The 26,501-nt window shown below is 40.4% G+C and overlaps 3 protein-coding genes across 6 annotated transcripts in view; 2 read left to right on the forward strand and 1 right to left on the reverse strand.

The window, feature by feature from the left end:
* Positions 1–358: 358 nt before the first annotated feature.
* Positions 359–23,260, forward strand: flvcr2a (FLVCR choline and putative heme transporter 2a). 4 transcript variants are annotated; one of them, XM_085143852.1, is made up of 11 exons: positions 2,437–10,345; positions 12,792–12,933; positions 14,696–14,836; positions 15,589–15,656; positions 15,930–16,033; positions 17,520–17,630; positions 18,329–18,434; positions 18,538–18,649; positions 19,783–19,847; positions 20,663–20,782; positions 21,092–23,260. In XM_085143852.1, the coding sequence occupies exons 1-10, from the start codon at positions 9,716–9,718 to the stop codon at positions 20,735–20,737; spliced, it is 1,554 nt and encodes a 517-aa protein (XP_084999978.1). In that variant the 5' UTR covers positions 2,437–9,715; the 3' UTR covers positions 20,738–20,782; positions 21,092–23,260. The 4 variants fall into 4 exon arrangements, with proteins under 4 accessions (XP_084999980.1, XP_084999978.1, XP_084999977.1 ...); XM_085143851.1 differs by having other exon boundaries at positions 2,437–6,934; positions 9,661–10,345; positions 20,663–23,260; XM_085143854.1 differs by lacking the exon at positions 2,437–10,345 and adding an exon at positions 359–2,012 and having other exon boundaries at positions 20,663–23,260.
* erg28 (ergosterol biosynthesis 28 homolog) lies at positions 22,824–26,020 on the reverse strand. The gene is made up of 4 exons (XM_085143901.1): positions 25,888–26,020; positions 24,341–24,431; positions 24,133–24,251; positions 22,824–24,016 (listed from the first exon to the last, which is right to left on the reverse strand). The coding sequence occupies exons 1-4, from the start codon at positions 26,018–26,020 to the stop codon at positions 23,928–23,930; spliced, it is 432 nt and encodes a 143-aa protein (XP_085000027.1). The 3' UTR covers positions 22,824–23,927.
* The window catches only part of ttll5 (tubulin tyrosine ligase-like family, member 5), a 63,903-nt gene continuing 63,399 nt past the window's right edge, over positions 25,998–26,501 (forward strand). Inside the window, exon 1 of the mRNA XM_085143837.1 lies at positions 25,998–26,099. The gene's annotated coding sequence lies outside the window, so the exon portion shown is untranslated. The remainder of the gene's footprint in view (positions 26,100–26,501) is intronic.

The raw sequence follows: 26,501 nt of genomic DNA on the forward strand, positions 1-26,501 counted from the left end.
TGTGGGGAAATAGTTATATATGTATAAAAAAAATAACTACTGGAATACATTAACCATCACATACAGATGATTTTTTTTAAAGTAACCAATTTCTGTATAAACCGACAGTCAAAGAAGTCTTTGTATCGCATAAATAACCTCAAGCATTTTTCATTTGGTGGCACAGCAGCTGAACATTTTTTCTTTATTCCATTGTTTTTTGGCGCAGGCGTCATGTATGCACATATATATATATATATACAAGTGTTTACATTGTACTTTATTTTCTGTTACCATATTGTTACTAGCAATTATGTTTATGTTTTTATTCTTTTGTATATGGTGTTATATAAGCATATAAGCTATCACAAAATCCCATTTTGTATTTCCTTAAGAAATAAATGTCTAGTTTCTTTTTTTAAAATTATTGAATAATATTTTTTTGAGTCTTGCAAAATGGAAGACGTTTTATAATAATATTTTGTGCACAAAAAAAAGTTTCAGGAGCAAAGTTTCTGGTAAACTCTGACATCTTGTGGTGAGCTGCAGCACAGCTCATTAACCTTCCTGCTTTATTAAGTGTGCCTTTGCCAAGATGCACACTTATTTATCTTTAAACTACTTAAAATGTATTAACTATAATATACTGCTCCATACCTCTCCACCTTTTTAGTCGTGATGGATTCTCTGTAGGTCCAGTAGTAACTAATGTGCAATAATAATAAAGTACTACTTTAGATTAAATGTGGACCATCGTTTGGTTTAGACATGTAAATCATTTTTTAAATTATTGAAATAAGAAAAACACCAAATTCTCAGCATGCGCGAACAAGTAAGCACAAAGACGCCCGTTGTTGTTATCAGAGGGGATTTAACACGCAGATTAAAACCGCAGTGGCTGAGGCAAAAGGAACTAAAGCTTCAGGAGAGAAGTAGGCTGACAGCAACGTTACTGTAAGTTAGCTGAGCTCCGAGTGGGTATTTTTTTGCGGCATAGTGATAATTTACTGTGTTGCAACAGGGGATGAAGTCGAAACATGCAACAGTACTGACATGAGCAGCTCAGACAGACTGCACTGTGTCGTCTTCAGAGGTTATCTCTGCTCTGTCATGTTGAGGGTTTCTCTCAGAGCTCCCGAGGAACAGCCACTGTCATTTCTTATCTCAACAGCTGGGTGGAGTAAAAGTCGGTGATAACACGTTCTTCAAAGGGAATTTCTCAGAAAGCTCAAGTGTATATACTCAAGAGCCGGTTAGACATCTCAATTAAAGGCTGATCAGTCTAAAGGGGTTCGAGGCACAGAGGAGGTCCGACAGCTGAATGGTTTTTGGCAGTGTCACGTGGAACGAAAGTGATACTATTTTCGTTTTTTTTTCTTTTCTTTTTTCTTTTTTAAAGGACATCTTAAGTAGGTTAGTGTCGCGGTGGCTGTGCTTCAGTTCAGTTCAGTTCATTTCTGGAGCAGATAATGGGGGACAGGTGCGCTCCGGATACGACGGAGAATGGTCCACACATGGGAGTAATAGGTCCAGCTGCCGCGGACCCCATTGAACACAGCGGGATCATAAACAGGGAGAACGACTTGGGGGTCACTACGCGTCTATACACGAGGCGATGGATGATAGTGTTCCTCTTCAGCTCTTACTCTCTGATCAACGCTTACCAATGGATCCAATACGCGATCATCAGCAACATAATTATGAAGTTCTACAAGGTGGAAGCCTTCGCCGTGGACTGGCTGTCTATGGTCTACATGCTCACATACATCCCCTTCATTTTCCCAGTCACCTGGCTCCTGGATATTAAGGGACTGCGGGTCACAGCGCTGATTGCGAATGCGCTCAACTGCGCCGGGACGTGGATAAAGGTGGCCAGTGTCAAACCGAGCCTATTCTGGGTCACCATGCTTGGACAGTTTATGAGTTCCTTTGCCCAGGTTTTCATCCTCGGGATGCCCTCCCGCCTGGCGTCGGTGTGGTTCGGAGCGAATGAGGTTTCCACCGCCTGCTCCATTGGAGTTTTTGGCAACCAGGTGAGTTAACGCAGGGAGTCGGTTAAACAGACCTCAATTTTCTGTTTGTTGCGTAAAACCCATGAAAAATAATGCCTAATATCTGGTACATTTATAGACATTAGTAACTTGGAGTAGACTGGCTCAATGAACATCTTAGAGTGGAATCAATTTAAATATTTCCATTTGGGCCCAGCTGACTCAATCTTATCCTTCCAACTTTATAGAACAATAAGTTATGGATTTAATCAAATGCAAATATTAGGCTGTATAAAACTAGACGTTTTGATAAAGCTTGTAAATAATGATAGAAATGTGCCAATAATGACATTCTGCTTCTTTGGCTATGTTTTTCCTGGTGCTTGGTTCCTGTTGTTTTTTTGTTTTTGTTTTTTTGTTGTTGGGTTGTTGTTGTTGTTGTTTTTTTTGGGGGGGGGGGGCATTAATTTGCGCTGTGATAAATATCAGGTGTGTTTTCTTCACTTTCTGCAAGCAGTGAACTGTGGGTTTTGGGGGGTCCCTCTGTGCCACCTGGTACACTTCTTTGTCCACCAGGCAAAGAGGCCCTGACTAAATCTGATCTGTAAAAACTGAAGGAATTTGTTTTTGATTGTTCGAAAACAGTGTGAGTGATGGATACACCCACTACACCAGTTATATTTAAGCTGCATTCAATATCAATGAATTGCCATTGCAGTGGTTATTTCTATTTGGGCTGTTGTCCTTAATTGGTAAACCAAATAGGGGAGACTGGGTATATTTGTAAAATTAAGAGAGTTGTAGCGCCGCCAATCCCACCAATCAGAGATGAGATAGGACTCATATGGTCACTTCAGTGTCTACCCACTTCCATTCCTGATTTCATATGATGATTGACATGGCGGGAAACAACTGCGAGTAGATTTTATTGGGGGGGAGTACAAAAGTAATTGTTTTGACCAGCACTAAACTTTGTTTATTATCCAAATCCCAAATCCAAATTCAGTGTATTTATGTAGCACATTTAAAAACAGAAAGTTTGCCCAAAGTGCTGTACAGAAACAAAAGGATAAAACACAAGATAAAACCACTGCCACTCACATAAAAACATAATAATACACATGATAAACATATCAACTCACACCAGTCTGAACGCTATTGAAAAAAGGTGAGTTTTCAAAATGAAGATCCCTGTCTAATATTTAAAGGCAGCGTATTCCAAAGTTTGGGGGCCATAATTGAAAAGGCTCGTTCTCCTGGTTGAGCAGCTGGTCAGCTGATCTAAGGGTCCACGAAGGAATCTAAGGCTGAAGTAACTTGGAAAGGAATGGGGGAGCAAGACCATTAAGGCATTTATAAATCAGCGCTTTGAAATTAATTCTGTCATAAACAGGAAGTCAATGAAGAGAGGACAGGATAGGTGCCTGTGGGTACCAGTCAACGAGCTGAAGATGTGCAACAGATCGTTGGCTGACTCCAACATAAAGTGCATTACAGTAGTCAAGCCGAGTTGAAATAAAGGCATGTATTACCTTCTCCATGTCACGTCTTGACAAAACTGGCTTCAGCTTTGCTATTTGCCTCAACTGGAAAAAGCTTTTTTGCAACACAGAACTAATATGTTTGTCCAATTTAAAATCTCAGTCCATAATGACTCCCAAATTTGTCACATGCTATTTGATATAATACCCTAGCCAACCACAATTCCCAAGCGGGTTGCGTGAAATATTATTAGGTCTAAATACAATCACCTCCGTTTTACTCTCATTGAAACTCAAAAAGTTCAGAGCCATCCAAGCTTTGACTTGGTAGTCAAGGTAGCTTCAAGGTAGTTCAAAAAAATTGGATGGAGCCTGGGCCATTTGGTGCTAAAGGCAAATAAATTTGGCAGTCATCTGTGTAGCAGTGAAAGGATATTTTGTGTTTTCTGAAAATAGACCCCAAAGGGAGCAGAAAACAAATGTCAGTATTTTATGTAAAAGTCTGAAAACTGTAGTGCAAAAATTAATTGAGTTACAGATGCTAAAGCAAACAGCCAGTCTCCCCTACATGTGTTTGCAAACATGTGAAATGACACTACGCACACAAGATGTTTAACTGGTCCTTTTAAGATGATCTGCCTGCTCTGTGGTTACATCTCCACTGAATTTTATTCTTGTTTACTTTGCACAAGCTGATGATCACTTCACATCCTTACAAGTCACTTAATACAAGTCCTGTACCCAGAATCCTTGCAAGCTACAGAGAACTAGTTTACTTACTGATATACAGGATAGTGTTAGTGTTTTCATGCGTGACAGTAACACAGACCCACCAATGTTTAAGTACATTTTTACAGTGTAGTTTGAGGGATTTGTGAAGAAAAATTATCAGTTCTATTCAATTCAATTCAATTTTATTTATATAGCGCCAAATCACAACAAAAGTCGCCTCAAGTCGCCTTCTGAAGAGTATAATATAAAAAAAGAATTCTAAACTTAAATAGTAAACTTTTCACTGCACTCAATACAGCCTTGTCAAAATCGGAGTACACTCGATGATTAAATAGTTTATAGTTCTATAAACTATTTAATCTTTATCACCTTTAGCAGTAATAGGTTGATGTAATCACTTGCTGTGGAATTTTATCACTCTCGTATCACTCTGAAGGAATTTCCACTCTTTTTTACAGCATTGCTTCAGTTCATTTGGGTTTGAGGACATTCATTTCTGCAAGGTCCCACGATCAGACTGAGGTCTGGACTTTAACCGGGTCATTGCAACACCTTGATTCTTAAAATTTTCTGCTATTTTGTTGTGAATTTCCTGGTGTGCTTATTTTGGGATGATTGTCTTGTTTCATAACTCAATTTTGGCCAAGCTTTCAGTCAGACAAATGGTCTCACGTTTGCATACTTTAGCATAGAGAGTGGTTCATAGTTGACTCACTGACTGCAAGTGCAAAGTCCTGTGCCAGCAAAACAAGCCTGAATCAACAACCTGCCACCACTGAACTTGATAGTTGCTATAAGGTGTTTGTGCTGATATGTTATGTTTGGTTTACACTGCGCATCACAGTCAAATAGCTCCAATTTTGGCTTGTCTGTCCAAAAGATATTATTCCAGTAATTTTGTGGTTTGTTCAAATGCAACATTTGGAAAAGTACATGTTGTCTGTTAGGAGTGCTCCCTTAAATGTTGCGTCATTAGAAAGCCTTGCTTGTGCTCTTGACAGTAGGATTCATATAGATTGCATAAATTGTACTTAACGTAGAGATTATGGTCGCCTCAGAGGACAAGGATGAATTGCTGAGTCTTAGGAGGATATAAATATATTTTTTAAAAAATTCCCCCGAGCGTGAGATTTGACAGGTGGGGCAACTGTAAAGTCAGGTTTCCAATTAGAGGTAATGAGATAAGAGATAACTCTTTATTGTCATTCCTCAGTCTAGTACAATAGTACAACAAAATTGGAAACTGTCCCACTCGGCATTACGCACAACACAACAACACAACACAACAAAAACAAGACAACACAGTAACTTAACTTAACTTAATAAATAAAAAGAATGACTGTATGAATAAAAAGAATGAGTCTATGTTTTTATTGCACATTGTTATTATTATTATTATTATTATTATTATGTTATTTCCCCCCAAAAAAGTCCAGGGAGGTAGCCAATCAGGTCAACTGTTAGCACTGATTAGGGCTATTGCCCTGTTGTAAAAGCTGTCCTTGAGTCTGTTTGTCCACGACCTCAGCAGCCCGAATCTCCTGCCCGACGGCAGCAGCTTAAACACCCTGTGGATGCTGCGTGCCCTCTTGACACAGCGAATGCTGTACAGGTCCTTCACATAAGGATGAGGATGTCCAGTGATTTTTGGGCCATATTAATGACCCTCTGAAGTGCCTTTTTGTGTGCCATGGTGCAGCTGAAGAACCATACACAGATGCAGTATGTCAGCACACTTTCAATTGAGCAACGGTAGAAGATGATTAGCATCTCCTTCTTCAGGTCCATTTTTCTGACGGTTCTCAGAATATGGAGACACTGTTGGGCCTTCTTTAAAACCGCCAAGGTGTTTGAGCTCCATTGGAGGTCTGTGTCTATGTGCACAGCCAGGAACTTAAAACTGGACACCCTTTCCACACACTCCCTGTTGATGCTGACAGGCTGCAGCTCAGACTTCCTCCTTCTGAAGTCGACTACCAGCTCTTTTGTCTTGGTGGTATTGAGGTCCAGGTTGTTGTCTGCACACCAATCCGACAGCCTCTGAACCTCAGACAATGGTGTCTTCAGTTGATCTAATAGCTCTGTATGTGAACTGGAGCGGGACATTAGTTTTTATTTTTATTTCACTTAGACTTTTGTTTCAGTTTAGTTTCTGTTAGTTTCCAGAGTGGACTTCCTCATTTCAGTATAGGTTTGTTTTTTTATGATTAATATTAGTTTGCATTAGTTTCAGTGTTGGTTTTTCTGTTTTGTTTTTTGTAGTAATTTCTGTATGGAAAGCATATGCAAGTAAAAGTCAGTAAAGGGATTACAATAAAAAAAAAACAGATATTGTTGAAATGAGATGACTCCCAGTGTTGTAGACATCAAAGCTACATCAGGAAAGTTGTAATAAAACATTTACCTAACGTAAAAACTACTTTGTTAGATTTAGCCAATTAAAAAAAATGTGTCAGGTTTAGAAAAATATCACCGCTGCGCTGAAATCCAACCCTTCGCTGTTTTCTTGGTTGCCCCGCTTGCCTGGACAAATGTATACTTCCTGTCGAAATACGTAAGTCACAAAGTTGTGCTGCTTGTAACGAAAAACACCTGAAGCTCCCTACCCACGAACACAAACGCCAAATATTTCATGTTTTTTGCCGAGAGACCGGGCTGGTTTTGAACGAGGCATCCAAATGGGAAATGACGTGACCGCTGTCGCCATCTTTTGCTGGGTCAGTGTATTTACTTCCATGCAGTCTTTCCCAGGTAGCGTAATCTCCCAGTTTTGTTTTTTGAGTGATTTGTTTACACTTTAATGTGCAAAACTTACATTAAATTAACTAAACGTTTTCGTATATCTATTTTTACACAGCTGATAACGCATCATATTGTTCCAGGAAGTATAAAGTCTTATCGTGATCCATAAATGCCAATATATATGTATATATTTCCGTTATGGAGCAGGATATCACTGAAATTATTTTACAATCGGCTTATCAGTGGTGTTTTACCGTTTTATTGCTCTGATTGTATGAAAATAAAACGATAGCACTGTCAACAAAGCAAACCTGGTATTTCCGCAACTACTGTTTCGTCTTTCATTCAGACATTGTCAGTTTACAATTTCACATGACAGTGTTTTCCCAAAAGACGCTTGTCGGCAGCCACGGTGGCGCGCGTTTGTGGTTGTAGTTTCAATATCATGAATGAGTTTTTGACTGTTCTTTTCTTCCCTTCCATCCTTCCGTGGATTTCACACAGAGGTGGTGTAGACAGAGCCTGGAAATTTCCAGCGTGTTTAAGGACGCACTGTAAAAAAAGCCAGGTGGATGTTGGACTATATTACTCATTAACACAGAGCATCCATCAGTATGAGGATTTCACTACTGTATTGTTATTACTTTGTTGTTACGAATTACATTCCGTTCAGCAACACTTTTTAATAATATAGTACATTTTAATATTTGATTACTTTGATTAATGCAAGTATTAGTGTTTGATTTGCTTAGCAAACAGTATATTATGCCTTATGTTGAAAATAAGACTAATATGATCAGAATTAATCACGGCTGACTGAACTACTGTCCTTGTGTCTGAATGCAGGGTAAAGGATTTTGTCAGTAACACCACCTTATGACATGATCGAAGAACTTAAAAACAATATGATCGCTGGCTTTGATCTGTCGTTTTTGTGCTCTATTGTTGACAAAGACAACGAGCAGTAGTTTTTATATAGCGCTTATATAGATTCAAGGACTCATTGCACACATTGGAAGGTCATTAGTGTCACCTTGTCGTGCATCCACGTGAGTACAGTCAGAAAAAAACTCTATGAAGTATGAGACACTTGGCTTTACATTAAAGTGGCATTCAGTAGGTGGGGGTTCCCTAAGAGTCTCAAGTCTAAGGCAAAAATGATCATGGTTCACAGTAATTTCTATTGTGTGTAACTGTTTCCTCCATTTATCCTCAAATTAGTTGATATTTGAAGACGTACATTGCAGTGCAATAATATCTTCCCTCAGAAGCGTTAAACCAAAAGTAACGAGCCTGTTTTGTAAATGTAAGGAGCAGAAAGTACAGATACTTGTCTAAAAATGTAGGGAATAAAAGTAAAAAGTTGTCACAAAAATACATACTCAACTAAAGTACAGATACCTGAAAATTTGACTTACCATCTCGGCTAACTACACATTTAAGATACACTTCACCAAATTTCCATCTTATCTAAGAAGCCAACACAAAAGACTTTCCCCTGGGATAAACAAAGGTCTCCTTATCTTATCTTATCTTATCTTATCTAATCTTAGCTTAGCTTAGCTTAGCTTAGCTTATCTTATCTTCAACATCTTTTATCATAACATACTCGTTAAGTCTATGGCTCATGCACCCATGCTTTCAGTTCATGTGCAAACTAAAATAACTGAGTAACTAATAATTAATTAATAGCTGTTGCTTTAATAATAATATACAGCTGAAAAGCCCTCAGAATATCAAATCTAAATGTAAGCGTTTAATTTTATCTCTATACAGGTTACAGTTTGGAAGCTTGCTTGCTCTGCTATCTTTCTGTAATGGTTAATCCACCAGTATGCACAAGCTCTTTAATTGAAACAATTTTTTATTTTTTCAAATTTTCTGTGTAATAAAGAAACAGAAAAAATAATAGTAGCCCATGCTCAAAGAAATGTGGATATAAACATCTTCAAATTAAAGCTGAATCTCATACCAGCAGTGTACTGGCATGTGACTTAACACAACATAAATGTGCCACTCTGCTAATCCCTCCTGACTGCACTGTGTAAACTGACCATCCTCAGGTCTGCCAGTATTGTAATGCCAGAGACAGATGACATAATACAAAGTGATTGCACATTGGTAAATCCAATTTAGGAACCAGAAACACTCAACCTTAATAACTGGTCAACAAGCAATGTATTACCGTCACTTCATGTTTTAGTGCTCAGGGACACTTCCCCTCTGTGTCACAGCATGGCAGCTGTGCACATTCAGTATTCCTCTCAATGAACGTTAACTCGTCTGACACATTTATGTATGTGTGAGTGTCATGTGCCTATACTTAGCAATAAAACCAAGTTGCTCTTGTAGTTCGTCCTTACATTTACATGCTATGCTTTTATGCGATCTCACATGGAAGTAGGGGTTTTAAATGAAAAGTAAAAAGCATCCTTGATGTTAAAACCACCAGAGAAGAAGGCCGAACCCCGACATTTGCAGCTGGGTATGTAATTGTTGACTGAAATCAGAGCCTACTCATATACTGCTCATTATATTTAAACTGCACCCCAGATTCACCTCTGGTAAATCAGCCAGCAGTAATAGGAAGTAATCTCCAGTTTAGGATCAGCGGGCGAGCTTGGTTATGATCACCATTTAGGAAGTTCCTGCTGGGTGGGAGGGCCTAGTCAGGTAAGCTGCCATGGTGTTAAGAGAGTGCACACACAAGAAGAATTGTTTGCTCTTCCCTTCAGCTGTTGAGAGCCACAGAAGCCTGAAGGAAGAGGGAAGAGTTTCACTGGGAGCAACATGAATTCTCAGGATGAACTTTCTCATGAGTGGGCGGACAGCCTCGACAAGGCCAGGGTCAATGATTGCACCCCAACAGGGAAAGAGAGAAACAGCTTGCGAGAATACGCGCACTGCCTGCCTCTGGGAGATGGTGATGACACCTTGGAGCCATCAGCCATCGACACCGCACGGCTCTTTCCGCTCATGGAGACCAGGCTGTACAAACGGCGGTGGGTGATGCTCTTCATCTTCAGCGCCTACTCCATGAGCAATGCCTTCATGTGGCTGCAGTACAGCATCATCAGCAACATCTTCATGCGCTTCTACAGCATCAGCACCCTGGCCATTGACTGGCTCTCCATGATCTACTTTCTCACCTACATCCCTCTCATCCTACCCGTCATGTGGCTCCTCGACAATCGGGGCATCAGAGATGTTGTGGTGGTGGGGTCCGCCTACAACTGCATCGGGGCCTGGATCAAGATGGGCTCGGCGGACCCCAGCATGTTTGCTTTGACCTTCTTTGGACAGTTTGTGTGCTCAGTGGCCACGGTTTATATCCTGGGCATCCCTTCCAGACTTGCATCTCTGTGGTTCGGGCAGCAGGAAGTGTCCACCGCCTGTTCCATTGGGGTTCTGGGAAACCAGGTGTGTCTTTGTTTACCTGCTGGGTTAAAAAAAAATGTGTGTATGGTGTTATTAAATTTTCTCCTTTAAAGTGGGCGAGAGTGAATGAGAGCTCTGTCATCTTTAACTCTTTGTGCAGTATATTAAAAAAAAAAATAGCATATTTCTGTTAGGTCAAGCTATCTTCATTTGTGATTGAGTGTCTCTCCTCCTGTGGATTCTTCTTTCCAACCTTCTTCCAGAGTCCGCAGGTTTAACAAAGCCTTCTTTGCCACTGGTGAAAACTAATGGCTAGAAATCCCTTCAGAGTAAAGGTTCTTAAAAAAAACCCGATGAATCCAGCATGCAGTACATGTTAGCATGCTGGATGCTGAACCATTTTAGTTCTATTAAAGTACTTCACATACCAGGCAAGCAGTATATGGGAAGTAGAAGGGCATAGTTTACATTAAGCTTTCTCTCCTCACTGAGTATTTTTACTGTTTAAACATTACTTGGATTACTGGTATCAAAATATGAATTCATAAATTCTTCATTTTTAAATCTGCCGATAGAAACTAGAAGAAAATATGTGATAGGGAACCATTGTCTGACAGAGACTTCCAAACTGTGAGGAGGGTAGAGGGAGAGAAGTGAACAGAGTATAGATCTTTCCAGTAAAAAACAGGGATACCGGTATTGTGGTGGTCAAAGGGACTTCCTCTGTGTCTGTATGTGTGTTTGGTTTGTTCTTTCTAGCCAGGGGGAAATTGCTGGGGATGGCGGGTGACTTCCACCGCTTGAGCTGCCTGCTTCTGTGCAAGTTTCCTCACCTTGGGTAAATTAACTATACAGTGAGATTGCACTAAGAATGCTGTGTGCATGGCAAGGTCATGCTGGGGCGGGTGTGTTTCACTGCTTTTGCTTTCCTTTTAAAAATCCTGAGAACGGCATTAGACAGACAAAATCATCTGAAAATTCCAAAAAATGTCACGGGAAATGTCAACATGCATCAAATGAAGTCTAATTTACCTTAAATTTACCCACAAAACATAGAGAGTGATAGTTTTATGCAATTTTAAGTCATATCTAAAGTAAAGAGTGAATAAACAGAGCAAATGTGGTGTACTTGGCTACGTATCAGTGTTTTGTGATCTCTCCAATGTCTCTAACACTTTTCTCATCTTATTGACCGCTCTGAGCACGCTGTGGTGCCCTTTAACCACCAAAGCTGAACCGTGTCCTCTCCCTCCATCATTAGACCAAACACCGGCGCTTGTCATGAATGTTCTTGTTTTGTGCTTTAAACCCGCTCCCTGCCGATGAAGATGAAAAGGACACACTGCTGTCGATGTTTACTTGCTCACCATGGCTTAATTGCTTTGGCTGCGGTCCCTAACACTGGATGCTTCCAAGTTTTCAGGCTGAAGTCGTTTTATGTAATACCTTGGACATTTAGAAACAGTTCACATTAGCAAAAAATTAGGTAAGGGTTCCAGAAAAGCGGTGACGCTTTGAAGATCAAACAGACATCAAACTTCAAGCGAGGTCACTGTAATTTGGAGCTAATGAACAATGAGCCTGTTTTGCATAGTTTTGACGAGGTTATAAAAAGTCTTTAGTTTGGTTCAAATGTGTGACTGTCTGTTGTGAATGTTTTCTAGAGCTTTTTCTAGTACACTGGCAACAAGGTAAGCATTATAGCGAAGGTTCTAATCTGTCTGAAGGCTGTAGAAGGCAACAAGTGTAACAGTGGGTGTAACATTTTTGGACGACTGAAGGGATCATACATATTTCTGTGTTTCCACTCGTCAAACACTTCACAGGTTTGTTCCTCACAATCGGGAATGTGTCTCGTCACCTTTCCTTCTCTCACCTTTCCCCTAGAGTGGAGGGACCGGTGTCCCTTCTGGAATGTTCTTGTGACAGTAGGAAGCCGAGGATGTTGGCACTGCTGCTGTGGTATTCAAATTTGGAACGTTTACCCCCCACTCCCTTCCCATTTACCCAAGATCCACTAGAAGTGTTGCTTTTCACTGAGGTTGGCTGGGGTTTTAAAAGTTACATTTAGTGACATGTAATCTTCATGTCAGGCAGTTTACAAAAGAATGGTGACTTACGGTGTTACCTGTCTCTGTTAAACAAAAGACTACAGGCGGGTTTAATTTGCTACATATGGCACATAAGCATATATTTGATGTTTTATAATAAGAGGTGTACCATCACTCACACTGATTGCAGCAGTCATATGCCAAACAGGCATTGACATTTTCTGCATCAATTACTTTTTTCATTTTTTGTTTATGTTTTTGGGGTGTTTCTTGCTTTTTACAGGGCATCATATCAAAGTGCAAACTTTACCCTTCTTTATGTCTTCAGTGACGTGTTTTGCGTTATAGCTTTTTTTAATTTGGACATATGTGTCTGTGCGCAGGCATCACCTCAGTCCATAGGGTCATTTTCTTAATTATGTGTCTCTTGCTTACAGTTGGGTATTGCCATTGGGTTCCTGGTTCCACCCATCCTCGTGCCTAACGTGGATGACATGGACGAGCTGGCACATCATATCAGTATCATGTTCTACATTAGCGCAGGCATGGCCACCGCCATCTTTGTCCTCGTGGTCATCGGTAAGTGTTTAAAGGGAAGATGAGTGTTTATACATGTCAGTTATGGCTGGAGCCGTTGTAGAACCATTTTGACCATTTCTGTTTGAAACCTAAAATTGTGTAGAAGAACCTGGAGAATTTTCAGGGGAAGAAAATCAGGAAAAGAACAGAAAATCTGTGTGCCGCGTCACAGAAGCATCAGTGAATTTTATGCATTGGTCTCCTGTAGACACTGACGCCACTGTTTGCAGCTTCCAGCCAGCATTGATGTGATCTTGTACCGCCCTTTCTGGCCTTGGAGACGCATGGATTCAAGTCTTGATTGAGCCTCACGTTTGCGTAAAAGAGCTAATAGGTTAGAGTCCTTGGCAGAGCTCTTTACTCACTCATGCAGCAATCGCCCACTGCAAGTCACCTTAAGTGTCACTCAGCGCCCACAGCTATTGGTGTGAAAATATATGAAGCAAAGCATCATCTTGACAATTTGTAGTTTCCAGTGTTACCTCACCTTGACTCCTTTGTCCACTAGAAGAATTACATTGCTGTTTTAAATGAGAACACAAAAGAGTCTTTGAAATCATCTTTGCTGCAAAGTTCTCGATATGAACATCCAGACTTGTGTATGGCAGAGCTTTACATAGAGATGTCTGCTCCTCAGCCAGCTCCGCTAGGAGTCTGAGCCTGCCCGAGGTGTGCTTTCTAGCAAAAAACTCAACATCCCTTCAACTCCACCAGATGAGCAGCTGCGGTAATTGCTGTAATTGTCCACATTTTGATGAGATGAGTTTTGACACGACGTGAAATACAGGCAGGGGCTCAGGGAGTCATAGCAGAGTTTTATAAAATCACCCCCCCCTAAAAGTCAGAGAAAGTCAGAGAAACAATGGTGGAGAACCAGTCCCTTGATTACTTGGATATGCTGACTAAATAACTCAAAGCAAATCCTTGGGACACAATCACCTGTGACTGTGACCTTTGAGGTCAAAGGTTTGTAATTCCAGCTTTTGCTGATTGTCGTGTCACGTGCAGAGAACATCTGTGTTTCACTTTACATTCTGCGCAGATATATCTGCTTGTCCCATCAAGCAGGTTTTACTTATTTAAAAAAAAATATAATCACATGTGAAGCACACACTGCCAATTCTAACTACACATAATGTATATTTATGCTGTCAGGAATATGCATCATATTTGGTAACTCACTAAACTCAATAGTGAAAGATTAAATGCAATAACAATACAGAAAGTGTTACGGAATCAATAAATAGAAGAAATACTGAAAATGTCAACCTGTTATTCAATAAAACCTGTTAATCTACGACTTATGCTAGGAGGAGAAAAGTAATAACAATAGCCACCTAAATTTGGTTAAATTTGGTGGCTGACTTGATGTCCAGGGGGCAGGTCAGATGTCACCCACTGTGTTAGACACTTACCTGCATTTTCTTAAAAAGGCTCAGTCGAGCATCACATGGACTTTGTACTGGAGAGCTGGCAGGTTAAAGATTATTCCAAATTCTCACATGTAACTCTGCTGGACAATGTCTAAAGATGTTCAGGGCTGCTGTACGTGTGTTAAAACCTGCTTTGGAGACTGATATCTTATCTTTATAAGCATGTTTACTCATGTTTGGAGTCCACTTTTGCTCTTACCTCAGCATCACACTAAACTTTGCTCTTTGCCCCTGTCCGGTGTTTTTCCGGTGCTGTCCTACTAAATCTTATATCTTAAAAACCAAAGTAACCTCCAGAAATGGTGCGTTTGTTTGTGTTTGCTTTTCAGTGTTTCAGGAGAAACCTGAGATCCCACCCAGCCAGGCACAGGCACAGGCCAGGAACATGCAGCCTGATGAGTACTCCTACACAGCCTCTATCTTGAGTCTGCTGCGCAACAAGCCCTTCATGCTCCTGGTGGTCAGCTATGGTGGGTTCCTCCCTCTTACCCGTACTAAACATGCAAACTGTAGCAGTCAGCCCCACCATTTCTAGGACTAAACTTTTACCCTGACAAGAGTTAAGGATACTGTGCATTATGGTCCATGTAACCCTCGTTCACAGTCCTTATCGGCCTCTGAGGACATATATGAGCGAGTCATTAAAACTAATAGAGTTTGTGTAGCACTGACCTGATTGTTTTTTGTGACAGCATTTTTTAGCTCAAAGGTCACTAATTAGTGACAGCATAGGAAAGACAGACCAAAGTTGTTCATGTTAAAGGGCTGTTTGAGTGTGTTAGCAGCTGTTTCTCAGACTATAGACTTCTTGCTTTCTTTCTAATCCTTTTAAAATCCATTTCCTTTCCTCCATCTTTAGTTTTTGGCAATTGTCTACCTTCAGTTATTATAAGAAGAATCCTGTGCAGTTGTTTTACTGATACCCCCCCACACACATTTATTGATTCACATGTAGTCAATTGGAATGCTAACATGATAAGCTGCTGGGAAACACAAATGTTCATCTTTCAGTTTAAAGCTTTCAAAAAAGGAGAAAGTTTTTGAGTAGGGGGAGTATACACCCTAAAAATGCCCAAATAATCTGATTATAATGTCTGTTATATTGTGTGAGGCTCTCAAGAGTTTTTAGGTAGAAGCACCAGGACCCATCTGGTCCCCAGATGAGACCACCTTTCTGTGCAGATTGTCTCAGAATAAACTGTTTTCTGTTTGTGGTCTACAGGCTTGAACGTTGGCTGCTTCTATGCTATTTCCACACTGTTGAACCGGATGATCATTGAACACTATCCTGTAAGTCCCTATTATAGCCTTTTTTTTTTTTCATGTTTGTCAACTTTATATTTTCTGCCTTACCTTCTCTAGTCTTCCTTGTGGCTTATGCTCAGATTGAATAGGCCCAGCAGGTAGACGCTGTTTGACCGCATTTAACACTGAGCTATAAAGCATCCAAAGATATGGTCCTGACACAGATAACAGGAGTATGATTGTTACGGCTCAGTGCTTCTAGGAAATGACTGCATATTGTGAGTTCACAGGTGCAAATGCCAACATTTTCTCTTTCAGGGTGAAGAGGTGAATGCTGGGAGAATCGGTCTGACCATTGTCATTGCTGGCATGGCGGGCTCTCTCATATGTGGCATATGGCTGGACAAGACCAAAACCTACAAGTAATGTATTTCTTTTAAACCCAGTTTTGGGGTGTGGCTGTAGCTCAGGTGGTAGAGCAGGTCATCTACTGATCAGAAGGTTGGTGGTTCGATTCCTGGCTTCCCCTAGTCTGCATGCCAAATATCCTTGGGCAAGATACTAACCCCAAATTGCTCTCCGATGCATCCATCGGAGTATGAATGTGTGTGAATGTTATCTAGAAAAGCACCTGGAGAAATGTGCTTGTGCGAATGGGTGTGAATGGGTGAATGCACAAGTTGTGTAAAGCGCTTTGAGTGCTCAGAAGAGTAGAAAAGCGCTATATAAGAACCAGTCCATTTACCATTTTTCAATGATGTGGACTAAAATCAAACAGAGCTGTGTTTTCTAACAAGAACCTACATTTGAGTCAAATCCTAAATATACACCATGTCCATCAGAAGATGGCTACACTGTGATCATAAAAGGCTGAGTATAAAATGAACTTCACACCATTGCACCATCAACAGCTTAAACCATTGATACAAGGTAAGATGAATACATGATTTCATGTTATTTATTTTAACTTTGTATCTTAAACATGTAGTTTAAGATTCCTGCCATTAGCTGAAAGGAGTGGTAAACCATGTCATTCAAATAAACGAATGTCATTGTTTCCTACAGTCAGATTCTGATGGAGCTTCATGTGCACATGTAAAAAGATGCTCTTCTGAAAGGAAATGTCATTTTCAGTCCTCAGGATCAGCATTCTCACTTCTTCTCTGCAATGTTAGCTGTACTTTAAAACATCGACATGAATGTCCTTTAAGTCACTCATCCATTCACAGAGAGATGTCCAAGTGAATTAGACCATTTGATTAAAAGAGGCGCGTATTAGGATACAACATAGCCGAGTTTTCTGTGTGGTGTTGCTCTCTGCTTATCTGAACTGGCAGGCTGTACTTTGCTGGTACTTCAAAGTAGCTTCTCAAGCCTTTTGCCACTGCATTTGATGGAAAAACAGTAATCATACATTACTTCTTTCTACAAAATGACCACTTGCTTTATTCTGCAAGTTAGTGATTTAGTGTTGATAAACTGCCTTCATTAATGTGGCATAAAAATGTTTATGATTATAGGAAGATCCACAGATTCCTCACATGCCATTAGGATGGTTATCTGTCAGAGCAGTTAAGCCCAGATTTAGAGTGTGGATCCAGAGTGAGCCGGAGGACTGTGCAATATTAACAAAAATGTTTTGCTGCTTGTTTTACGCGTGGTTGTACAAGAAGCAGCTTCAACAGAGTGAATTTGTTTTTGCAGATTGGCGTTGTTGTGACAAGTTGTTGATGACACAAAATAATGGTATTCATTGTTTGTTTGGTTTTTTTTTTGGGGGGGGGGGGGGGGGGGGGGTTGAACATTATCGCTTGCGTTAGTCCTTATTGTGCCCGTCATAACATGTGCTATGATACATGGCTTAATGTCTTAAACTTTATTGTTGATGTTATGCTCCTGTCTCCACAGACAGACCACCTTGGCTGTGTATATCCTTTCTCTAATTGGGATGCTGGCCTACACCTTCACCCTCAACTTGGGTCACCTGTGGGTGGTGTTCGTTACAGCTGGAGTTTTAGGGTAGGTAACCATTAAAGAATATGGACCACCATGGCCATAAACATCACAGTAGGCTCTAGCAGCCAACAGGTAACAGAGCTGTGAATGATCTCTAAAATTCTCTCATGTAAATGTGATGGAGGAAAAGAAAGATGTTTCTCATACTTTTATTTATTTAAAGAAAACATTTCGGCAAGCGTCAGCAAAGTGAGAAATGCTGAGGGGCTGCCAGCTGTTTCTGAAGCTAAAGGGTTTCTGTGGAGCTGGAAATCCATTTATTGGAAGTGTTTAGAAAACTGCTTAGCTAAACAGAAGCTTTATTGGCCCATGCGGGTTGGCATAGCATTGACACTAGTTTTAATCTCGGGGTAATGTTGAATCATACTGGTCACATTTAGAGTCCCGCTCGAAACTGATGAAGCTCTGTGTTGTTCAGTTTCTTTGTAGCAGGAATGCTGCTTTTTGAGCAAAACTTAGTGTTCCACAGTCCACAGGCTTTGTCAATAATTGCTATTTATGGTAAGCTGATTATGCCCATATCTGGTTTCCATAGCAATTCCTTTGTCTGCTTTTCACCCAGAGAGGACGTATTAAACCTCAATATACTTGTCCTACTTTTACATTTGTGGAGCATTTTTTCTGCTGGTTTTTGGATAGTTAAAAATACTTGAGTCACAAAATTCTACGCTGAACAGATCAGACACTCTGTCTTTCTCCAGTTTCTTTATGACAGGATACCTGCCTCTGGGTTTCGAGTATGCCGTAGAGCTCACCTACCCAGAATCGGAGGGGACCTCGTCCGGACTGCTTAACTGTTCAGCTCAGGTCGGTAACGTTCAGCACGTATGACTGCAGAGAACAAACAAATAACATATCATAACATGTCATGTTGTTTGGGCCTTTAAAGAGCTTCTCACTCTCATTTCAGATCTTTGGAATCATTTTCACCATAGCTCAGGGAAAGATCATGGATCACTGGGGAACTTTAGCCGGAAACATATTCTTGTGCATCTTTCTGCTAATAGGAACAGTGGTGACAGGTGAGATGTTAACCTCATCTCTGTAGATATGGGCTGTTTTCTTTCCCATGTCTGTGTGTGATACTCAGACCAACTTATGTGAAACCATTTTGTGTAATACTTGGACTTGCAAAGACTCGTCTCTTTCATAGGCGTATGCTGCCTCCTAGTGGCTAAATTACTTTTGACACTATATTAAAGTTGTAGTTAAAGAGGACCAAAAATACATATTTTTAGTGCTACATTTTTATCGTTGATCTCTACTAGAGTAGCTTTGCATGATTCACAGCTAAAAATAACTCATATGCCTCATTGTAAGCCTTGGTGCGGCCTACTCCGAGTCTGAAACAATTTGACCCTTCCTTTTAAGTCAGCTTTTTTCTGGTTGTGTGCTCTGCATGCCTAAAGTGACAAAGGTAAGGATATACACTGTCACTGACATCATACAGAGGTAAGAGCAGAAACCACATGTTTAGAGGCATCTGCAGCAGGAGGTTTTGTCTTGTTGGAAACGCCTCTAAATGCACTGAACTTATTTGAATAGTAGGTCTTTTTTCCTTAAGACCTTTTTGTTATGTTCTGACATGTAAAACCTTAATGGCAGGAGTACCTTCTTTTTACCACAACCATGCTTGTTAAGGTCTTCTGTATTGTCCATCTACTCTTCAAATTGAATTACAGAAGCTGATAAGCATGTGTAAGTAACAGTATACTTTTTGCAATATCTTACTTGTGCACTGTCTGTCTGCACAGAGGCAAAGCACAAAGATTTTGAAACAACGCAAAGAAGTTAAAGGTTTGTCCACAAGCTGAGAATAAGTGTGGAGACTGTTATACCAGTAGTGCTTTTAGCTTTACCCACTGAAACTGTGCATATCCTTCGATATCCTTCCTCCATCCTCCCTGAGTTGTCACAGGAAGGGGGATATCTTTGATTCAATAATCTCTGAGCACCAAAGGATATTCTGCATGCTGACCCAGAAAATTAGTTTTGAAGAAAACATGTTATATAAAATACAAGAAGATAACATGGGAGTAACAATTTTAAAACTTCCACACCCGTATGCTGTTCTATTTAAATTTTAACTTTATTTTGCACAAAATCAATCATCAGTAATTTTATGTGTTTCATAATATTATTATTATTATTGCAGGATTTATCAAATCCGACCTCCGGCGGCAAAAGGCCAACCAACAGGTTGAGGTGCAGACAGTGAGTGTAAGTACGACTGTGTGTGTTACATGAAGTCAGAGGTGGGATGTGTGTTAGAGCCCACCCTGGCTCTGGATTGAATGCGCTCTGAGTGGTTTTCTGCTGGCGGCTTCTCTGCAGTCACTTACATTGCAGTCTGCTGCGGCAGGCTTGGATGCAAAGCGAATGCAGGCGGTCGTCCCGCTGCCCTGGTTGCAGCTTTCTCCGCAAACTGCTAAAAATGTCCTTTTCTCTCAGCTATGCTTCGTCTAACAGCTCTCTGGCTCGCTCTCGTTAAAAACACGTTTGCTTATTCTTTGCTTTGAAAAGCGTTGCTTTGGTTTAATGCTTACAACGGGTGCAGTTGAGAGCTGTCCAATAAATATTTTCAGCTAAAAAAAACTTATATTAAAACCAAGTATTAAAACTAAATATGTGGTGACTTTTGTAACTTCGGAGATGTTCATGCTCACCTGTCGCCTTGCTTTACGTCAGGCTCGGGACCTCTTGCTTTCTTTCTTTGGCCTTTTTGTCCTTCTGATATTCCAGTTTTAACACTACAAACGCAGCTTAAACACCAGTAATCCTGCACACCAGTGGACGTCAAAGTGATAGTAGTGCAGTAGATTTAAAAAAGAAAAGAAAAAAGAACAAGAGATGTATCTAAATAATAAATAAAGCAGAACTAACGATACATGCAGTTTCCTGATCAAAGGCTGTGGTATAGCTGGGTGTGCAGGTGTCTCTGGATGCACTGGTGGTGTGTTATGAAAGAGAAGGTGGAAGATAAGGGGGACCCCTTAGGGCCCCTCAGAGGTGTGACCCCAAAGCTATCATTCCAGCCTGCAGGCTCCCTGTCATCGGTGCAGGACTACGGGGCCACGTCGTGCGGCAGCCCCTGGCAACGGCAGTCTTGACATTAACCCACAAGCTCACAAACACCAAAACACACACCTGCCAAGGTAGGGTGAAAAAAGGGTTTTAACGATTGTGTACACGATCATGTTTGCATTTACTTGAAGGTGTTACCGGTTAAACTGCAGCGCATTGTACTCGACTGCACAATCAGCCCTTTAAATCGCACAAACAGACTCAGTGTCATTGTGGAATTAAACGTTTATCCGGTGATTGCAACTCATCTGAAGTTCATTGTGAAAAGACACGTGATGAGGTGTACTGAATGTGAAGAGATGTTTGTTGCTGATATAATATTGATGTTGAACTCTGCTGCCACTTCACTCATTTTACTGCATCACGTCTGTCCTTTGCAGACAATTACTGCTGATCTGGAAAGAGAAATCTCTCCACCTGGAATCTTGAAAGAGGAGAGGTTGTGAGGAAGACAGATATTTCTCTGTCCAAGATATCAGAATATCACCGTGTACAGATTAAAAACAAATAAGACAAATTAAAAAACAACAAAAACTGACACATCGAGACGCACAATCATGAACAAACGACTGAGGAGCTGAAAGCTGTGAACTGTAAGAACATGGAGGCTGAATCACAGAGAACAGTGTTGCTTTACGGAGTTCTGTTTGGACTCTGTGATGCAGAAATCCACATTGGTATTACACCCCAAACCACCATGGGGGAATGCACTTTCAAGGTTTTTACATCATGGGATGATGGCATTTTACATGTCTTGTTAGGTGCAATGTATCTGCCACTTTAGTGACTCCAACCTTCAATCTAACTGAATACCTTTCCTAGTTTTCTTCTGACCGGTGTTAATGTAGTGTTTTATGCATTTGACTGGCAATATTGAAAGTTTTCTAATATATGACCAATATTGTGTGTAATTTAACTCTCTCTTTACATTGATGAAGGTGTCCCATGTTAGTGTTCTGTGTTTAGAATATGTGTATTCAATGCAGATTAAGGACTACAATGTGTTTACCTGTCAGGCAGCCAAGTCACCTTTTGCCTAATTGAGGCTTTCGTATCTGTTGTCTGCTGTTCAGGATGACAGTATTACTTGTGAATACTGCTGATGCAATGCATCTGAGTTTACTTTGAGGGGGGGGGGGGGGGGGGGGGGGGGGTCAATATTGGTCCCATTTTACTGTGATTGACCTCTTTAAAAAGACACAAGAGGCAAGAATGTCTGGAACGTAAAGGATGTCAGCACAGCGGAAAATATGAACAACACAATGGGAGATTGCGACTAATTAGATCTACTGCCCTTGTCATTTTGCACACTTTTTATGTGTACTTTTTACTTTTGGTACTGTAGAATTATACAAACAGGCGACAAATCGAAGGGAAATCCATCAGAAATATGTCTTGGGTGTTCGGCCAATACATGCCAGAGTCGGAGTAATGCAGCACAGTTCTTGTGGAAAATATTACCTAATTTTGTGTGAATAATTGAAGTGGCAAGCAAACATAAGATGGCCAAAATCTCCTCTTTATGGTCAATGTGGTTCAATTCTGGTGACTTTACAGGCTTAACAGATCTTATTTTTTATAGTCATTAAGTGTCCCAAGTGTCCAACAGATGTGGCACCACTTTGCACAGTTGTACACCGATCCTGAGTGGACCTAAACAGTGCCAATCAAATGCCCTCCACCTGTTAGAGCCCAGGGTCAAGGGCTCAAGTGGTTTAGTGTTTTCCTTCGTTTTGTTGCCTGTGTGTATTTTATGCTGTGTAACCAGTATTTGTACAAATCTTTACTTCAGGTATTTTTAGGAAGTTGTCTCAAAATGTTGATATTTAATTAGGACTTTTATGTGTCTGTGAGAGGTTCTAGTTAATCTTAGTCTTAGGCACTTTTAAGTGCTGTGAAGTTTCCACACCCTTAGAGTTTTTGCTATTTTGGTATGATGTGTAGTTGATCCAGTCAATAAGGAAAAAATGAAACTGCAATACACACTATGGAATTTTGAACACTGTACCAAAGACAGAAACTAAATTAAGAACAAATCTATATATTTATAGATAAATAAGCCCTAGCTAAATGTGTCTGTGTATTTTTGTATTTCACCACAATGTGGCCACGTTTAAATCAGGAGATTTATGCTTTCTTTAACCCAAATATGAGAACAGAACAAAATGGGGATTTCAGTCTTTAGCACAAATCGTGCAAAAACACAATTACACCTTGAAGGACACTTCAAACAAAGGATTACAAGACTACAAAATACAATTGCCACAATTATTACAGCAATAAAAAACATAAAAAATCAAGATATTTTTTAAAAATTAAGTTTTATACAAAGTCATTTGTGCATAAATTTCCAGGGTGTACAAATCTTTCACAGCACACAACAAACATCAAACCAACCTCTGCTGTATGATTTTTCTAATGAGGCGCGTGGTTTTCTACTGCGTAGCCTTCCGAGATCTTTGGTACATCTGGGCTTTCTTTGATTGAAAGACTAGAAAACTGTACTTTCTCTGCTCTGGTGCAATAAAACAATCATGGTGACGAGAAAATGTGTACTGTGGTTCTGTTTCTGCAGTCCGTCAGCAGCACCATAGCAAAACCGAGACTGAGAAAGAATACACCATCTGTGCTGTTAAGACAACACAAAACTCCAGATATTGCTCTTTTAAATATGAAATTGTTACAAATTCTAAAGCAGCACACATTGACCACTGTATTGTAAGATATACACCAATCGATCACAACATTAAAACCACCAGCCTAATCTGCTGTGTTCCTCTTGTGCCGCTAAAACAGCTCTGATTCCTCATGAAGGCAGGGTCTTTGAGGATGTTCTGATTGGGAGCATGACAGCAGTGGTTGTCCCCAAAGATCAGCCTTGCTGACATCCTACAAAGGCTCATTTGGATTAGGGACTACTAGCGTCTTCCTGTGTTTGAGCACATCATCAACTGCAGTCGTGGACCAGGAATCCCAGGTCCCGACGTTTCCCAGCAGAATATTGTAGTTTCACAAGATAATGGTATTTATTTGACCTGTGAGGATTTTTAATGTCACGGCTGATCTGTGTAAATGTAAATAATGTCACAGTAGAAAGTGAATTTACATCAGTATATCCTGTTCTTCAAGGCAAGAAGCAGCACACGAGGACCAGTTCACAGAAGGCTGGTGGAGGTGGATTCAGTTCAACAACAGGAAACTCCAGATTGCTGGGACTCAGTTATGCTTTTTCTGTCGCACTCCAACTTCCTCCTGTGTTTCTGGAAAACACTGGAATCCAATGAGCATTCCTATGATGGAAAAACCTGCAAAAACACAGTGATGTACTTTTAACTGTGTATTCCAGTGTGTTGTGATTTAACTTAAGATGTCCTGATGGGGAGTCCAACAGAGGTTATTATCACTATTATTCCTTACTCACTTGCCACAATGAGAGGAGCCATGACTCCGATAGTCAGCGGCGCAGTTTTGTAGATAAAGGCCTCAGATAGGAAGTGGCCCAATGCCAGGACAAACGTCCATAAGGTGATGTGATACAGCCTGCGAGATCCAGGGTGACACAGTGAATAACCCAAAGACATCCACCAGAAATGAGTTTTTATGGTGCAGGAAACAACACGATGCCTTACGTTCTATTCTGGATATCAATGGCGCAGGCACAGCGAATGATCGATGACAGCAGCGTCCAAATACCAAAGGTTCGAGCTTGGAGACCATTTACTGAGAAATTAAATAAATACAGATACAATATATCATGATAGAGAGTATCCATTATAAGTTAGTTGAGAACAATTCAGGAGGGTTTCTTGGAGCATTTCTTTTTTTTTTTTTAACCTTTTGAGCAGGTTTAGCTGAGGACATTGATTTATTATCTAATTCTAAGATCCTATACACTAACCAGACACTTTATTAGTTACACCATGCTTGTACCAGGTTGGACCTTGTTATGTTTTCAGAACTGCCTTAATTCTTTCACAGCATCCCAAACGTGTTTTATTGGATTGACTTCTGGTGACTACAGAGGCCATTTGAGCTCAGTGAACTCACTGACATGTTTGAGATGATCCGAACATATCCAGTAGATGGGTACACTTATGTAACCATGGCCACAACAATACTCAGTCAGGTCGTGGAATTTAGCACTCAGTTAGTGCTAAGGTGCTCAGAGTGTCCCCCCCAAAATACCCCACATCATTACACCATCGCCACAAGCCTGAAAAATTGGATTTTGGATGGATTTATACTTTGATGTTGTTTTACAACAAATTCTGACCCTATCATTTGAATGTCAAAGTAGAAAATGAGACCACCAAACATTTTTCTGGTCTTCAGTTGTCCATTTTAGCTGATCCCTTGTAACCTCAGTTTCCTGTTCTTAGCTGACAGTAGTCGCATCTACTGCAGTCTTTTGCTGCTTCAAGGGTCCACATATTGTACTGAGTTGCTGCCACATGTTTGAGTGGTGAGATAGCAGTTGAAGAGGTATACCTAATAAAGCGTCCAGTGAACGTAGAGCGTTGTCTGGTTTGTTATGCCACCTGTAAGTGCATTTTTCATGAAGTGTGCCGCAATACAGAAGTTTTCTGCAATACTACTTACTATGGTGAAGATTATAAAAAACAACAACATTTCAATGCCCTAAATTACTATGTTTATTCAAGTTTTTAATACAAAGTAAGAAAAAAATTCAATATTGTGATTGCACAGGATTAGAATTATTGTTGCAGTCCAGATCAATGGGAATAACAGCAGCTAACAGCAGCTTATAAAAGGCAACACAATACTACAAAGGCTACAAGGGCTAATAATTATTATAAATGAATGCTTTCAAACTAAGTATATATTTTCCAATCTAAAGTGAAGTCTTGCTAATAACTACTACTATTGGTTTGGTTCCTATTAGGGAGAAACGGCCTTGTGTATTCTGATTCTGATTAATAAAACATTTATACGTGCTCTATATAGACTCTGCACGCCAGTGATATGCAGGCTAATAGGCAATTAGTTGATGATCATCACGTGCATTTTAACATAAAGTGTTGCTTGGTATTCGAAGCGTGTCGTGTTTGCCTAATTTATACTAATACTAGAGTCACAAACTAATAATCACGTTACTTTTAAGGTTGTCAGGTTGCACATTCCACTTCTGTCAGAAAACAAAATCCAGTTTTCTCACCAAACTCTGGCATGCCTGTGTAGAGCTTTTCGGACAGAAAACTGTGATCTCTGAAACTCTGCACGGTGTTTCCCATCGCGATGACGGACACCATCACCAGCCAGCTCCGCAGGACGTTCAGAAAGCGACTCATCTCTTCTGTGTGGAAGAAGCACCTGTCAGAGAGGAAAACTCTGCCGGTTCACTGCAGGACACACCACTCCGAACTACAGGTCAGTACAAACCCCGGTTATATAACATTAGCATTGAACGGAAGAATAGATGTATTTCTAATTCATGTCTAACATAAGACATTAGCTGGCAATACATCAGTAACTCATATGACATAACAAGCTAACCCTGGATTAAGCAGGTTTCTACAATTAGCTAGCCTATTAGACTTTAAAATATCACGAGTACGTCATGTATTTACCTGACTGCGCCTGTCAAACTATCATATTCCCGACAAAACAGGAGTATACTAGCGCTAGAAAAAGTGGGACTGAAGCCAACCGAGTGGCGAGTCTTTCAATCTTGGCTCGTGGGGTAAACCAATAAGAGCGCTTAAAAATGGCTCCAGTTAATCGTACCATGATTGTGATTGGCGATTTCAGGCGTTAGGGTTCCGCCTATTT

This window comes from Neolamprologus multifasciatus, chromosome 19, assembly GCF_963576455.1.
Source record: "Neolamprologus multifasciatus chromosome 19, fNeoMul1.2, whole genome shotgun sequence".
Lineage (NCBI taxonomy): Eukaryota > Metazoa > Chordata > Actinopteri > Cichliformes > Cichlidae > Neolamprologus > Neolamprologus multifasciatus.

What these genes read in the sequence shown, in the direction of transcription:
- flvcr2a (XM_085143852.1), top strand. Translation starts at nt 9,716, where the DNA reads ATGAATTCTCAGGATGAACTTTCTCATGAGTGGGCGGACAGCCTCGAC. An exon ending in TGATCATTGAACACTATCCT is followed by an intron (nt 15,657 to 15,929) that starts GTAAGTCCCTAT and finishes TTTCTCTTTCAG; the next exon opens with GGTGAAGAGGTGAATGCTGG. An exon ending in TGCTTAACTGTTCAGCTCAG is followed by an intron (nt 18,435 to 18,537) that starts GTCGGTAACGTT and finishes CTCTCATTTCAG; the next exon opens with ATCTTTGGAATCATTTTCAC.
- erg28 (XM_085143901.1), bottom strand. Translation starts at nt 26,020, where the DNA reads ATGAGTCGCTTTCTGAACGTCCTGCGGAGCTGGCTGGTGATGGTGTCC. An exon ending in CACAGGCATGCCAGAGTTTG is followed by an intron (nt 24,432 to 25,887) that starts GTGAGAAAACTG and finishes TTAATTTCTCAG; the next exon opens with TAAATGGTCTCCAAGCTCGA. An exon ending in ATTGATATCCAGAATAGAAC is followed by an intron (nt 24,252 to 24,340) that starts GTAAGGCATCGT and finishes TGGATCTCGCAG; the next exon opens with GCTGTATCACATCACCTTAT.